Genomic DNA, 14,200 nt, shown 5'->3' on the forward strand with positions numbered 1-14,200 from the left:
TGGATATCAATGTGGACACTTAGATGTAGATGTAGACACATTAATACATTCCAGAGGTAAATGTAGTCAGGTTGATTCATATCTAAAAACAAATTTTAATGCAAGTTGTGAAGAAGTCAATGTGCCAGGAAGCTCTCATAACCTGACCGTGCTAACAGCAGGTGCTTCTACCATTGTCTTTTTTCTTCTTCTTTTTTAAACAGCGCTCAAAAATTGCCCTCTTTGACAAAATGTGGACATACATGCGCAGTGCGGAGCCCTCTGTGTTTGTGAAAACCACGGCCGAGGGGGTTGTGAGGGTCCGCAAGTCCAAGGGGAAGTACGCCTACCTGCTGGAGTCCACCATGAACGAGTATATCGAGCAGCGAAAACCCTGCGACACCATGAAGGTGGGAGGCAACCTGGACTCCAAAGGCTACGGGATCGCCACGCCGAAAGGATCCTCATTAAGGTGGGTGGAATAGTATAACAATGTGTCCAATGTTGTTATAGTATCCCACCTACCCTGATGTAGCTTTGCTTATTTGTCTCTGGTTTGTATCAGGAGATGAGGTAAAGCCCCTTCCCCTTCAAATTCTTTAAACACCATTGCAATTTATTGTAAGTCGATAAATTGCAAAATATATGTTTTTTTATATATATTTATCTCTATATATATATATATCTATACATACAGATATATTTGAATAGTTGACAAATTTGCTGCAATAGTTTCCCAAATTATTATTGTTAATGACTGAGAATGCATTGAGACTCATTCCTCTCATCCAGGCTGGATTTCAGCTGGTTATTTGAACCTATTCTAAATAATTCCTCATATTAATGAGATTTTGAATCTTAATTTGAAACCTTTCTATTGCTTCACCCATTTAATCTAAATTTAGATTTCTCTCCTATAGTCTCTGTCTAGTATTGTCCTAGCGTATGTCTTTTTTCCATGTTTCTATATGCTTAACATGTTGCCTTGTTGTTCTGCCCTTTTTCTCATTTGATTGACTTTGAATGATTGATTGTATATTTCTGATAAGATATTTTAAGAATGTATATACTGTCTTATTGCATTCTGTGTTTTGCTAAACCCTTGCAGTACACTTCTTTTATTTAATGTCTTAATGAACATTTCCTTTGTGGAAAGAAATTGGAAGTTACCAAAAACGTTATAACACCCGTTAATTGTGGCACTGCTTGGGTTTCAATATGTATTGAATATGCATTTTATAATGTTGAATATTGAAGCCATTTAGATAGATATATTAAGATAGCAATAGTATTTTACTAAGTGTGCCCCTCAATTGGATCAGTTGCACTAAAATCTCCCTCCGTCCTCAAAAAAAGAATAGATAAATATTTCTTAATGGGTTAGTTGGGTTAGATGGTGATTTCTTTATGAAATGTTGCATGTTTTTGACATATTTCCATGAGGTCTAACCATGTTTTCCCCCCATTACTGCTGTTTTGCTGTCTCTCTTTTAGTGGAGTCACTTGCCAGACACTGTTATATGTATGTTGTGGATGTGAGTACGTTGCTGTAGCCACTAGTCCCCCTAGTCTTAGCACTCTGTCCTCACTGTTGTGTTACGGCTCTGCCACCTTTGACAAACATTCATGTTGCACTCACATTTGATTCTGATGACATGAGAAACAATAAGCTATTTTGTGATAGAACTACCCAAATACCATGAGAGGGGAGGGGGGGGTTAACAGACGTAAATCAATTGGTTTTAATCTCTAAAATGAGGGAGTAATAGACAGACAATTGATAAGTGGCTCACCCTGTCTTACAAGTATGTTTTATCGTTTCAAGAAATGCGGTTAACCTCGCAGTACTAAAACTGAATGAGCAAGGCCTGTTGGACAAATTGAAAAACAAATGGTGGTACGACAAAGGAGAGTGCGGCAGCGGGGGAGGTGATTCCAAGGTCAGCCCCAGTGAGCAAAGTGATGGGTAACTCAATGCAACTCCCAAAAGTAAGCAGCAAACCAGCACAGGGTCCCGATCCACACTGACAGCAGGCCAGTCACCTGCTGAATCAGCTGCACAGCTAGCAAGCCTCAGCAACTTGAATCACCAGCACGTGCACATGCTGTAGCTGACAATCAAAGAAAAGTGCAAGACATGTATCACAAATTCAGTAGTTTGGCCCGTTCCCATTGGCTCCCAGTACCTGGACGTGGGGTTTATCTGTTGCCCTTGCTGCTTACTTCAGGCGATACGTTAATGCACATTTGGCTCTGCAAAACTCGCTTTTGCTTAGGCCAAATGGCGCATCAACGTCTATCGCCACTGCAACGGAAAGAAGAGAAAGAAATGTAAGAAAGAGAATCAAAGACAGAAAAAAAAAAAAAAAAAGTTTAATCAGTTGTAAAATGTAATAATAACATAAAATAACATTGATAATGTTATTTATGTTATTTTCCACGTGAAGAACGCCAGTAAACCTTGCGGTATTGAAACTCAGTGAGCAAGGAGTCTTAGACAAGCTGAAAAACAAATGGTGGTACGATAAGGGTGAATGTGGAGCCAAGGACTCTGGAAGTAAGGTTAGTCACTGCAGGTTCTATGTGATTCAAGCACACTCATAATTATTAGTGGGAATGACCCCATTTAAAGTAATGATAAATCATTTCAAGCAAATGCACAAACAAAGCATGAGATGCCTTGGTAAAATGTAATTTACTAATGCCTGCAGACCTACTAATGATTAATACCATTTATATTATTTTTATAATACAGTAATGCATGCAATGTCATTCTTGAAATGTGCACTCCTTTATCAAAATGACCCCGTTAAATCCTCTTTTCCAGCCTCCCCCCCCTCCCCCCAAATTTCCAAAGACAAATGAAATTGAAGGTTTTTTTCTTACAAAAAAGCTTTCGCGAGATATTGATGAATTATTAAATTTGGACACAGCTACACAAAAAGGAAACGCTCACAGCACAGAATACTGAAATCTGACAGTGATTGGCTAATCTCTGGACCATCTATTAAGGGTGTCCAATGGTGTTAAATGTCCTCTCTGTTGTACTTGTACCGCTGTCTTCCACCGTGTAGTACTGTGTGAGTCTTGTGTCTTTCTTTTTTTATGTTTTCCTTTGGCGTGGCCTCGTGTTGGTCTTAGTGCGTTATTATTAATGGAGTTCCCACTGATTTCACAGACAACAGTTGCCTCTCACTCCTTACCCTTAAACTGTATCGCAAACGATGCAACAACCAAAAAAAATCCACCATTGTTTGAAAGTCAAATCGATAGCAAAAACCGCTCCTTCACCTAGCCCCTTTTTTTCCTCCAGCGTTAAGCTTCATGAAATCAATGACATCAATTATTAAAGAAATGATCCCGTGTGAAGAAGAAAAAAAAAATGAAGAACTTTGTTCTGAGTGATTCTCTTTCCTCAGTCGGCACTTGTTTCTTTTCCTTGATAATTGATACTCACCTCTGTCTTGTCACTTAAATACTCCCAACTTTAAAACATGTAACTGTAACTGTGTTGTCTATGGCTGTCGTGTTTTGTCACTTTTCCACACACAGATATATTGTGCACCACTTTGTCAAGGTAGAGCCCTATGTATCCATTTGGCGTCCACCTTAAATGAATACATGGGTGTTTTTTATGAGCTAAAGAAAACCCACTGTACTGTATGTGTCAGACCCCAATTGGTTTATTACTAAGCTGTCTTCCTTCTTGTCTCTGTCTATAAGTAAAGGTCTTTGAGCACGTTTGTAACAGCTTAGCCCTTTGTAACGGGCAACCCATGTAAATGGTCCTTGTACAGTACAAATTTCGGATGTAGATCCACGACACATAGACTTTTATATGCACTGCATACAAACTGCTGCTGCATTTCATGATGATTACAGTACTAACCTTACCCACTACATTGCCTCAAATTTACCCAAAATGAAAAAAAAAAAAAAAAAGCACCTGTGTGTTATGTCTTGTTATTTACTGTGCTTTATAGATATTATTGGCTGTCAAAAAAAAAACTGTATTGCCATTATTAAATATAGTGGTGCATTTTTGTGCATTTTTTTTCTTCTTTTTTAGTTCTTTGTCGTGGTCGTGACTGTTTTTATTCGTGTGCATTTTAAAAAAAATATATATATTTCAACGTTGTCATTCCACCCCCCATCCCCCTCCCCCCCTCCTGTCGCGCCTGCTGACTTCTGTCTCGTGTGCACTTCGCAGGAGAAGACGAGCGCCCTCAGCCTGAGCAACGTGGCTGGGGTCTTCTACATTCTGGTCGGAGGACTCGGTTTGGCCATGCTGGTGGCCTTGATTGAGTTCTGTTACAAGTCCCGAGCCGAGGCGAAACGAATGAAGGTGGCAAAGAATGCACAGACTATTAACCCAACTTCCTCGCAGAATTCACAGAATTTTGCCACTTATAAGGAAGGTTACAACGTATATGGGATCGAAAGTGTAAAAATTTAGGGGGTAGGGAACGAGGTTTTCATAAATTCCCCCCAAATGCACGCTTTTTTGGCTCCATCCGTTCCATCCTTCAGTGTTAGTGAATGAAGAGGTTGGCCAAAGGATCGTATGTACTGGTGATTTATGATTTAATGAGAGAGAAAGAGATATCCCCCTTTTTACAGATTAAAACTGTGTTTGTCCATTTAAGTTTCCTTGCTATTTGAAACCATTTTCATGTATGACTGTTGGTGGCCATGCTTGTTAATACCTCTGTCCTAGTAACACATTTCAACAATAATGCTTGCAATGACCATGCTTAAGCCTTTACATGATCATTTAAATCGTGCATTGTGTTACCCATTGAGATCACGTTAAGTTCTCATTTACATTCTCATGTTTTTGAACATTTGTAATATTTTAAGCTTACAGATGTGGAGAAGCCCTAACCTAACATGTTACCCCCTCCTTGTCTGTGTTTGGGATTCTTGTGTGCGTGAATGTGGTACTGTTTGTGATTGCTTGTGTCTGTGCGTACACGTGACCTGTGTGTGTTTAGATGACCTTTGGGGACGCCATGAGGAACAAAGCGAGACTTTCCGTCACTGGGAGTACTGGGGAGAATGGTCGGGTGATGACTCCAGAGTTTCCTAAAGCTGTCCACGCTGTCCCGTACGCGAGACCTGACATGGGACTAAACGTCAGCCTGACAGATCTGTCCTGATCCATGAGAAACTTCTGAGTGCCTTACAATGGTTTCAATAGAGCGATTTTTTTTTCTTCTTCTTCTTCTTCTTCTTCTTCTTCTTCTTCTTCTTCTGTCCTTCCCTCCCTCCTGCTGTTCTGGGGCTTTTTTTCTGTTTCCATCTGGTGTAAAAGGAAAGCTAGGAGATGGAGGCTTCATTTTGTGTCTCACAAAGACTTGTATTGTTGCTCTCTGTCTCTATTTCTCACCGTATAAAACAACTCTCTCTCTCTCGCGCGCTCCCGGGGTGGAATTACATCTCGGATATTTAAAAGGAAGGCTCTTTTTTTCTTTCTAAACTGATGACACCACGCTTTTCCTATCTAACTGGACTGAGATGGAAACGAGGGCTTGATTGACGGTTGCTTCTGTGTGTGTGTGTGTGATTGTGTGTGGAGAGTGTGGGGTTGTGTGCATCGGGGGAAGATGTTGTCAAAAACACACCGTTTCTGTAGCCACCGCCGCCAAACAGGATTTTTTCAAGCACACTTGATATCAACTGCATTAAGATGTGAAATTGTCCTTTTTTTTCTCAGAAAATCTAGAAAAAAAAGGTTTATTAAAAAAAAAAATATTTTTATGTATTTTCACAAAATAGCTTTTAAATAAACTTGCATACATACTGGTTGGATATAAACATCTTAATGTGTGAGTATTAAGACAGAAAAAAAAAATACTGAACAGCTTCTAGTTCCATATTTTTAAAGCCAAATACATTGCATATGGGGCTGAGATGTTAAAATCATGTAATTAATTCCTACTCTAAACTTCCTGTATATTTTATTCTTTAACATTTGGTGTTGATATGAAATATATGTCAATGCTTGACATTTGGAATCAATCCTTCTATGTTTTTCTTGGAGTCGGTGCAGCGGTTTTGTTTTATACTTTCGTCTCTTCGTTTGCTTCGGTGCTTTTGTTGTTTGTGTTTCTTTCTGATGACAACCAGACTTGTTTTAGTTTGAAGAGGAAATTGATCTGTTTACATGCCATCAATGCAAAATGAAAAAAAATTAATATATATATATATATATATATATATATATATATATAGTATGGTCTATTATCGCATCACATTTTCGAAGTGACATCAAAAAGAGGCATCGCCATCCACCCGGTTTCTGTGGTGGTTTAAAATGCCAAATAAGTAAGAGTGCCAAAATTCTAGTGCCAGTAGACATGAATATAGTCTTAATATAATCGATCACTGTCATCTCAGTGAATGTAAATGATACATTCTGTAACTTTTGTAACTAGGTGTACAGTTGGTGGCATTGACAGTGCTAATACAATAGCCTTTACGCTTTGTTTTCCAGTCACCATGTATTTTGCATTGATCTGACAATAAAGTAGCACCAGTTGCATGTTGTTGCCGCAGATATTACATACGTTTATTTCATTACTGCCAAACATGCGTTTTCATTTTAATGTTGAAGTTGTGAGGTTAATTGTTTGAAATTGGAAATACAATGTTAGACATATATACGATATATACATATATACATATATTTTATATGAAATGGTTGAATATGAAAAAGTATAGCCCCTTGTCATTATGGCCTCAAAGCTACTCTGCTTCCATTAAATACAAAATGTGGTTACTTATTCAGAAAATACAGGATTTTTTTTCTTCTTTCCAGTGATTATTGTTTTTCAGTCTTACTGACACAACTTAGACAGACACCTCTAGTGATAAAAACACTTTTTCATTTATCTTCTTTTCCTGAAACTGACCTGCGAAGATTCCTCCACTGCAGCACAAAGGGAGGTAAACTGTATTATTATGATCACTGTTGTTTTCGTAATCAACAATAGAAACATATGCCGTAGTCGCTTATCAATCTCATCGCATATTCAGGCTATTCTCACTGACATTTTGTATATGGAATGTGTGCTAACTTGTTTATTTTTTGGGACTCTTTCTAAATAAAAGTGGCTGATCTCTTGTTATCTCAGTGTGTGTCATTTATTCAGGAAGAGTGGCTGTCGATCCCGAGGACGGCCTCACAGATCAAGTGATGGACTGTTTTTGCTTGGATTAAATATCTTAAATGAGATGGAACATGATAAGTAAACTCACTGAAATACAAACAAAGGTTAATTCTGTCTTGTCTTTCAGACAGTGTGCAGCGATGAGTGCAAGAGTCTTAACGGGAGACGTATTTATCAGTTTATTGAACTCATTTAAATGAGTAATAATTACTTTAATCATTATGCCAATATATGTCAGTGCAGTCCAATGACAGTGCCATATTTACTATTGTTCCATCCCAAAAAAAAGTACAACATTATAATTATTTTGGTGAAATACTACATTGTTTTCCAGTCATTCTAAATTATATACATATAATAATTATATATCTGTGGGTCAAAGTTAGCGAGAGTCGAACTGGACGTGTATTATTCGCGCAGATTTATTTCTGCCTCCTTGATGAAATCCTGTGAAGGGATTTGTCATTTTTAAATCACGGCATAAATGGAAACACCTGAGTTTTCCTACTGATGTGAAGCGGCTTAAAGAGCTTCTAACCGTTTTTCAATTGTAAGCGGCCTCAAATGGCGACTTTGACCATCAACGGTCCGAGATACAAGAACCAAGAATCCATTTGGGGCGATCCAGACTGAAATGAGCAGAATTCAAGCTAGCATAATTGCTACTATTTTTTTCAATGAAAAAAAAAGTTTTTTTTGTGCTATATTATAAAAACATGAGTGCAGTCCAGATGTGTACAACAGTTGAAGATAACGTTCTCGGTTTACAGAGAGGTTAACAGAATATTAGAAGTAATATCATTGTATAAAAAGATATATTTCTTTGTAAATCAGGAACACTACTTTATAGTATTTCCGCAGGTATATGTCTTCCTATTCTATTAATGATACTCTTGTAATTTACTGTGTGTAAAAGCACAATAAATTAATATTTCTTGTTTTACTCTCAAAAAACCTATTTTTGTAAATACATGATTATGTCCATGGTAACTCAAGAAAAAGCCTTTTTTTATGGAATTTTACAATCCATGCAGGAGAATTAAGCTCCTTTATGAGTTTTAAAGTAGTTTAAAGCAAAGCGTGATGAGGTGCCTTATTTAGTCCACCCTCCTTCTGCTGAGTGGTAATGAATGTCGCATATCTCCATGAGCATGGTTGACTCCCCTCTGCTCCATAAATATAATCCCTCTTTTATTCCCAATCAGCCCAGATGCACCTCTCCAGTTCTTTGTATTCATTTTTCATCACACCTTAAAGTTAATTGCAATATATTTAAATTAAGTGTGTCCACGTGAACCTCCCAGTAATTGGACGCCCAGGGACTACAGATCGGGAACATGTTTTACTGGATGTTGTATCGACTGTTTCTTCAACGCTGATCAATGTTCCTTGATCAACAAACAAAAACAATTCCATGTCCATTTCCATGTGTGTTATTTAGAATAAGAGGTGGTTAAGAGCTCAATAATTTAACATTGTTATGTATGAATAGGTTCTTGATAACGGGACATGAATTATAGGCCACAGTAACTGTTATCAATAAGTAACCGTTATCAATAAGTAACTCTTCCAGGCATACAGCATGACAAATGTAGCAAATGTTAACTACATTTTTAAATTAAACCGGTATTCTCTGAGAAGGGGAACAAAAAATTTTTTTACTCTCAATATGATCGCCATTATATTTCTTAACACAAATATACATCTTGTCCAGAGAGTGAAACATTGTAACGCCAACTAAATACCCTGAAAAAGATCTGGTCCTGGAAAGACATTTCATGATCCGCTCAATGTTCTCAACATAGCAACATAGGAGGGGAAATGCTGCATGTTATACGTTTTTAAACTTTTTTAAAAATCTTTCATCCGTACATTCGTTAGGGAGCGGTGAATTAGAGCTGTGGCAAATTCAGAATACATTGTTTGCAATTGGGAACAATTGAACTTGTACTTCCTTAAATGAAACATTTCCCCCAAATCTAGACGTGAACTAATTAAACTGCCACATTAGTTTCCTATAAAGTGATGTATAGCTCCCTCTTGCTGTTAGTGGTGCACAAAACCGAGTGTCTCTTAACAATTGTTTTCTTAGTATTTTTTCAAAGGCAACCTTGAGGGTTGTACTGTATCTCCATCCAAGCCATGAGCGTTCCTCACCAATGGTATTATTGTCTTTAATGAACCAGACTTAACCCTTATTAACCCTAGTCGCCCAAAATAAGTCCCACTCACTCTGTGCAATTCCATCGAGAATGCAACTACGTATAATTGCTGCTGCCCAGCTCTGGCATGCATGTTCTGGAAACCTGATCCATGTCTGTTTCTGCCAAATGTGATAGAAGCCATGGCTGCCAGATAAAACACTTTTATTGTTTGCTTCTGAAGGTTCCCAATTGAGTGAAATGAGGTATCTGCTTTGTAAAGGTGCCTCAATGCCTCCTTCCGTATGTCCTTTAGCTAAAGGAACACTGGACCAGCCTTTACAAAAGGAAAGGAGATAATGCCGTCCCATAATTCTTTGCGTCAGAGACTCTTAAAGCGATGCACCATTTGGCCATCAATGGCTTCCGCAGTCTCTGTTTAATTGTACATTATGGGAAAACCTGAAAACACCCTTCTTAGCTGGTGGGATTCCTTCAGCCACGGTTACACGGTCACAATGATATGAGCTGATATGGAATCATGACATTTGAATCTTTTGTGGATGTGGATTTACTTGGATTGTTCAGCTTTAAGTGTGTCACAGTGGCCTATACTAATTATCTATGTTTTACAAATAAATCTGATTCTCTTGGCACTGTGGTTGTCTTTTATGAAGACATTTAAGAACTTGTAAATCCAAAATCCTAAAAGAAAAGTGACATATAGGATGTCTTTTTGTTTCTTTTTACTATTCAACCTAAGCCCAAGTCTTCCTATGATTGGAAACGTGACTTCCCTTTGGGAAGATGAATACAGGGGGTTCACTGTCACTGTTGGAGTTCATCCCAGATTATCAAACTTTGATGTTCACACATTACACCTCAGAATGTGCACATGTGAGGTGTTGGACTCTTGGAATCTAGAAGAGAGAGAGAGGAGATAAGACGCCTGCTTTCCGCTCCAGGCAGAAAATCACACTCTGCTCCTCACAAGCTCCACCTCACGTCCTGATCGAAAAACACTTGCGCAGGGAAGAGAGGTTGTTCACCATCTGGCGTTGAGTCGGATCAGATGGCTCACGGTTAGTGGACACATCTGGCCAGCTCCAACATACTGGATCGCGATGTTTTTTACCAGGTGGACAACTCTTTGAATTTTGGTCTTGCCTCGAAACCGTCCCTTTTGTGTTTGCTATTGTTGCCGCGCATTTGTGATGAAACCTGTTTACTTGTTGGGTTTTTTTTCACATGAAAGACCTGTGACAAGGTGCGTGACCTTCTGAAATCTATGTGTACCAAAGCTATAATCTAATACCGTGTCTCAAATATATTTGATTTAGTCTTTGGCTAGGGTTATGATAGAGAGACAGAGATTTTAGGATCAAAGTATAAACCAAATAGCAGCCATATTTCACACCGTGTGAACATGAACACAGATCCGGTATGTATAGAGATTAAAGTTAAATGTGTCTACATTTAGGCTGCATCCAAAGATTAACATAATTGTATCGGCCCTTGGGATTTTCTTTGCAAACAAGCAAAAGGCGAGAAGATGATTAGCCTGAATATGGAACCATCTCATAAGATGAAATTAAATGAGAAAAGTAGGTAACGTCTTAGAATTTGAAAGATAAAGCGCTTGAGAGTTACTGTCCCTCCACAGCTTAGAGGTGTTGAAGAATTTAGCCTTTCTATTGTACGTCTTCTTGATTCTCATTCCTTTAAAGACGGAAGGATTTAGTAGCAACATTATATATATCCACTTAAAAAAATTTGCCCATAAAACTGAGTAATTTATGCTTTTTAAAGTTGAATGCAAACACAGGCAGATCATTTTATTTCAGTTTTAGACAATCTTGGAATCTGTAATTTCCTTTTTAATCATTTACAAGTTTCTTTACTATTCAAGTACCATAATGCTGCTTGACTTTCAACCAAAATAAAGTGATTTGCATAACCTTAATCATCCCAGCTGTGTGTAGTTTTAGCCTTTACTTAAAGATCAGTGACTTTATAAAGGTTTCTTGCTAAACTAACTAAAAAGCAAATATTAGCAATATCTTGTTGATGCCTGACTTCAGAAAGTCAACCAAACTTTGATACTATTTGGGTATTTTAATGTGGAAATGACTTATTGAAGTTACATTATGAGAGATGGTATCATCCAACCAATCAGTCTCACCACCTTTGTGCAATCAAGTGTGTTTATGGGCCATTAGTTCAGCCAATCATGGCAGGGAGGGATGGTTAACCAAAATGAATCTTCACCCATGTGAGCAATCAGCCTGAGAGGCACAAGCTTTGTCTTTCTCTCTCTCTCTCTCTCTCTCTCTCTCCCTCCCTCCTGTGTTTCCCATTGCTGGTGGTCCATGGTTGCTCTGCTAGGATCCTCCCTGGGCTGAAGCTAATGATGACAGAAGGTACACAGGGAATGGCCTGAATCTGCCACCTCATATAGGAGCCATCAATAGCACAGCCAGGGCAATGCTTCATCTTCAGGTTTATTAACTAAGCCCTGACTTCCTGCCATGGCCTCATTAAAATGCAGCAATGGCACAGAAATGCTCACGCAGTAATGATGGTGCAGATTTAAGACAGAAGAGGTGTTTTGCAACTAGAAGTGATCACACAAGTCATCAACTCCCAGTCACAACCTTTTGTTTCAGCAAATTAAAAGTGTCATTTTTCTATTTTGTTGAAATTAAAGAACAGGTTATGAGCAATAGATGTGGTGTCATTCATTTTCATATTGATCGTTTTTATCTCTAACACATTTCCAGGGACATTCGTGGTTTGTCTTAATAGTCGAACTTAATGAAGGGGACGCCTCACCTAAATGTCACCAGAATACAATCAAAGTGACAACGAACGTCAACTTAATATTGACTGAAGCCGATGGAACATGGATTATCGATATTTCAGGGCTCCACGAGTTTTCAATTTTAAAACATCCGTAATTTAAATGACAACATGCAACAGCTCTGCCGTCTAACAGCAGTCCAGGTTTACTTTCATGGAGGATGAAAGGCAGAGGACGGCCGTGTCCAGACCCTCTTAGACCCTGAGCGGGTGAGACAGGAATGCTAATTCAGGATCAGATTAATTTACATCACAATGATTCAGAAGGCCATGGACAGGGATTTGTTTGTGCTTCTCCCCCCCCCCCCCTCCAACAGCAATGTGTTGGTTACAACAAAGCGAGATTACAAAATGCATTGCCCAATGTTTGCTTTTGGTGGAATTAATTATTTTTGATGAATAGGTCACACGAAATTGTTTAACATAATTAATTGCAATCTTCTTTCACCTTAGGGATCAATAGAATTAATTTTATCACACGAGAAAAAGCCTTGAGATGCGAGATCATTATTTTCTTCTCAAATTAATTAAGATCTTGTCAGAATACGTGTTTTGATTGTTATTTCGTTCTCAAGCCATGCGATGATACGACCTGCAGTCTTTGAACCAGGGTTAAGCAGAATAACTTCTGTTGGTGTGTCACTGACGCATTAGCAATTTCTGAATTTGTGGATTCTGGTTAAAATGGAGGATAATTGATGAGCCCTTTGCATTCAGTTAACCCAACGTGTCTCTTCCCAATGTCCAATCAATTATCTTGTTGTCAAGGAGAATATGCACACTAATTAGTGTTTTGACAAGAAGAAGGATGATACAAAAACCAGGAAATCTATAGTGAAAACACGTTCTCGTTATATGAATAATGCCATTACTGATAATATGACAAAGAAGAAAGAAAATTGTAGTAGTAGTATTACCAGATACGTTCTAAAAGCAAATTAAACTGCTGACTCCATTAGCCCCCTCACAGTTCTGCCCAAATAAAAGAATACATCATTTTCCTCTTACCTGTAGTGCTTTTTCCAAAAATCAGGACCCGGTTACTCAAGGTAATCCAAAGACCTTGCTATGAGCTGTTTCCTATAGGAACTATGGTAAAAATGAAAAAAAGTTCCCATCGTAATGATTAAATGGAAGAAACATTACTGTTGAGTTTTTCAAATGTATTTTTATTTTCGAGTGTGCATTATAGTCTATTCCAGAGAAGGCAGACGTCTCTCCAGCCGATATCTCCAACACTCTGCCACTCAAAACTATCTGGACAGATAAATAGCACCGCAAGTAAGAGGTTAAATGTGTATTTTTGATTTTGAGGTGAGCTGTCCCTCAAGCAGTTTATAAGCGAGACATGACTTTATATTTCTACTGTCCAGGAGCTAGATGACAACGCCTCTGATGACATTATAAACGATAGCCATGTTCTTTAAGTGGCACTAAAGACAAACAGAGATGATACAAATTATAACGTTAAGAGTTAAGGGTACACCTCTTGAAAGCCAATGACATTTTAAATGCAGATGTGACATTTCTGCTTAAATTACGCTCAGCAAACAAGAGAATGGTTCATTGGTGTTTGCTCCGTATTTGTCTACTTGTCTATCGCGGTAATGGGGGAAGAAAACATTCCTTCTGCTAATCACCACAGTGAGCGATTAGAGACCCTGAGTGAGTACCGAAGCGTCTCACAGCCCAGCGCACACACAGAAGAGCAACATATTCCTGAAGCAGCCGAGGAGGTGGGTGGTGTTGTACGCTGCAAAACAGTTATCCTCTGGCTGGGTTGTCATGGCAACAGTGTTAGCTGGGTTTTCTCATGTTCCAGTACAGCGTGTCATCCCTGTAGCTGCACGTTTTTGCGCGCCAGGCAGGAGGAGAGGGGGGGGAAGAGTCTGCCCCTCCATGCAGACCACCATTTAAAGTCAGCCACGAGAATAAAACAAACAGCCGTTAGGTCTTATCCGTCGAGCAGGTATATAATCATGTGTGATTCGGGACAGAGTGACAGTGAGGAGTGATTCAAAATGAACCCGAGAGCTTCTCTCTTGAACG

The 14,200-nt window shown here is 38.6% G+C and overlaps 1 protein-coding gene across 2 annotated transcripts in view; it reads left to right on the forward strand.

Moving 5' to 3' along the window:
• The window catches only part of gria2b (glutamate receptor, ionotropic, AMPA 2b), a 46,628-nt gene extending 40,470 nt beyond the window's left edge, over nucleotides 1-6,158 (forward strand). Inside the window, exons 13-16 of one of the 2 annotated variants that reach the window (XM_034543098.1) lie at nucleotides 204-451; nucleotides 2,427-2,541; nucleotides 4,190-4,438; nucleotides 4,974-6,158. In XM_034543098.1, coding sequence (XP_034398989.1) covers nucleotides 204-451; nucleotides 2,427-2,541; nucleotides 4,190-4,435 — 609 coding nt within the window. In that variant the 3' untranslated portion in view covers nucleotides 4,436-4,438; nucleotides 4,974-6,158. Of the gene's footprint in view, nucleotides 1-203; nucleotides 452-1,804; nucleotides 1,920-2,426; nucleotides 2,542-4,189; nucleotides 4,439-4,973 lie in introns of both variants that reach the window. The other variant, XM_034543097.1, reaches the window with a different exon arrangement.
• Nucleotides 6,159-14,200: the final 8,042 nt, after the last annotated feature.

Source organism: Cyclopterus lumpus, chromosome 10 (genome assembly GCF_009769545.1).
Source record: "Cyclopterus lumpus isolate fCycLum1 chromosome 10, fCycLum1.pri, whole genome shotgun sequence".
NCBI lineage: Eukaryota > Metazoa > Chordata > Actinopteri > Perciformes > Cyclopteridae > Cyclopterus > Cyclopterus lumpus.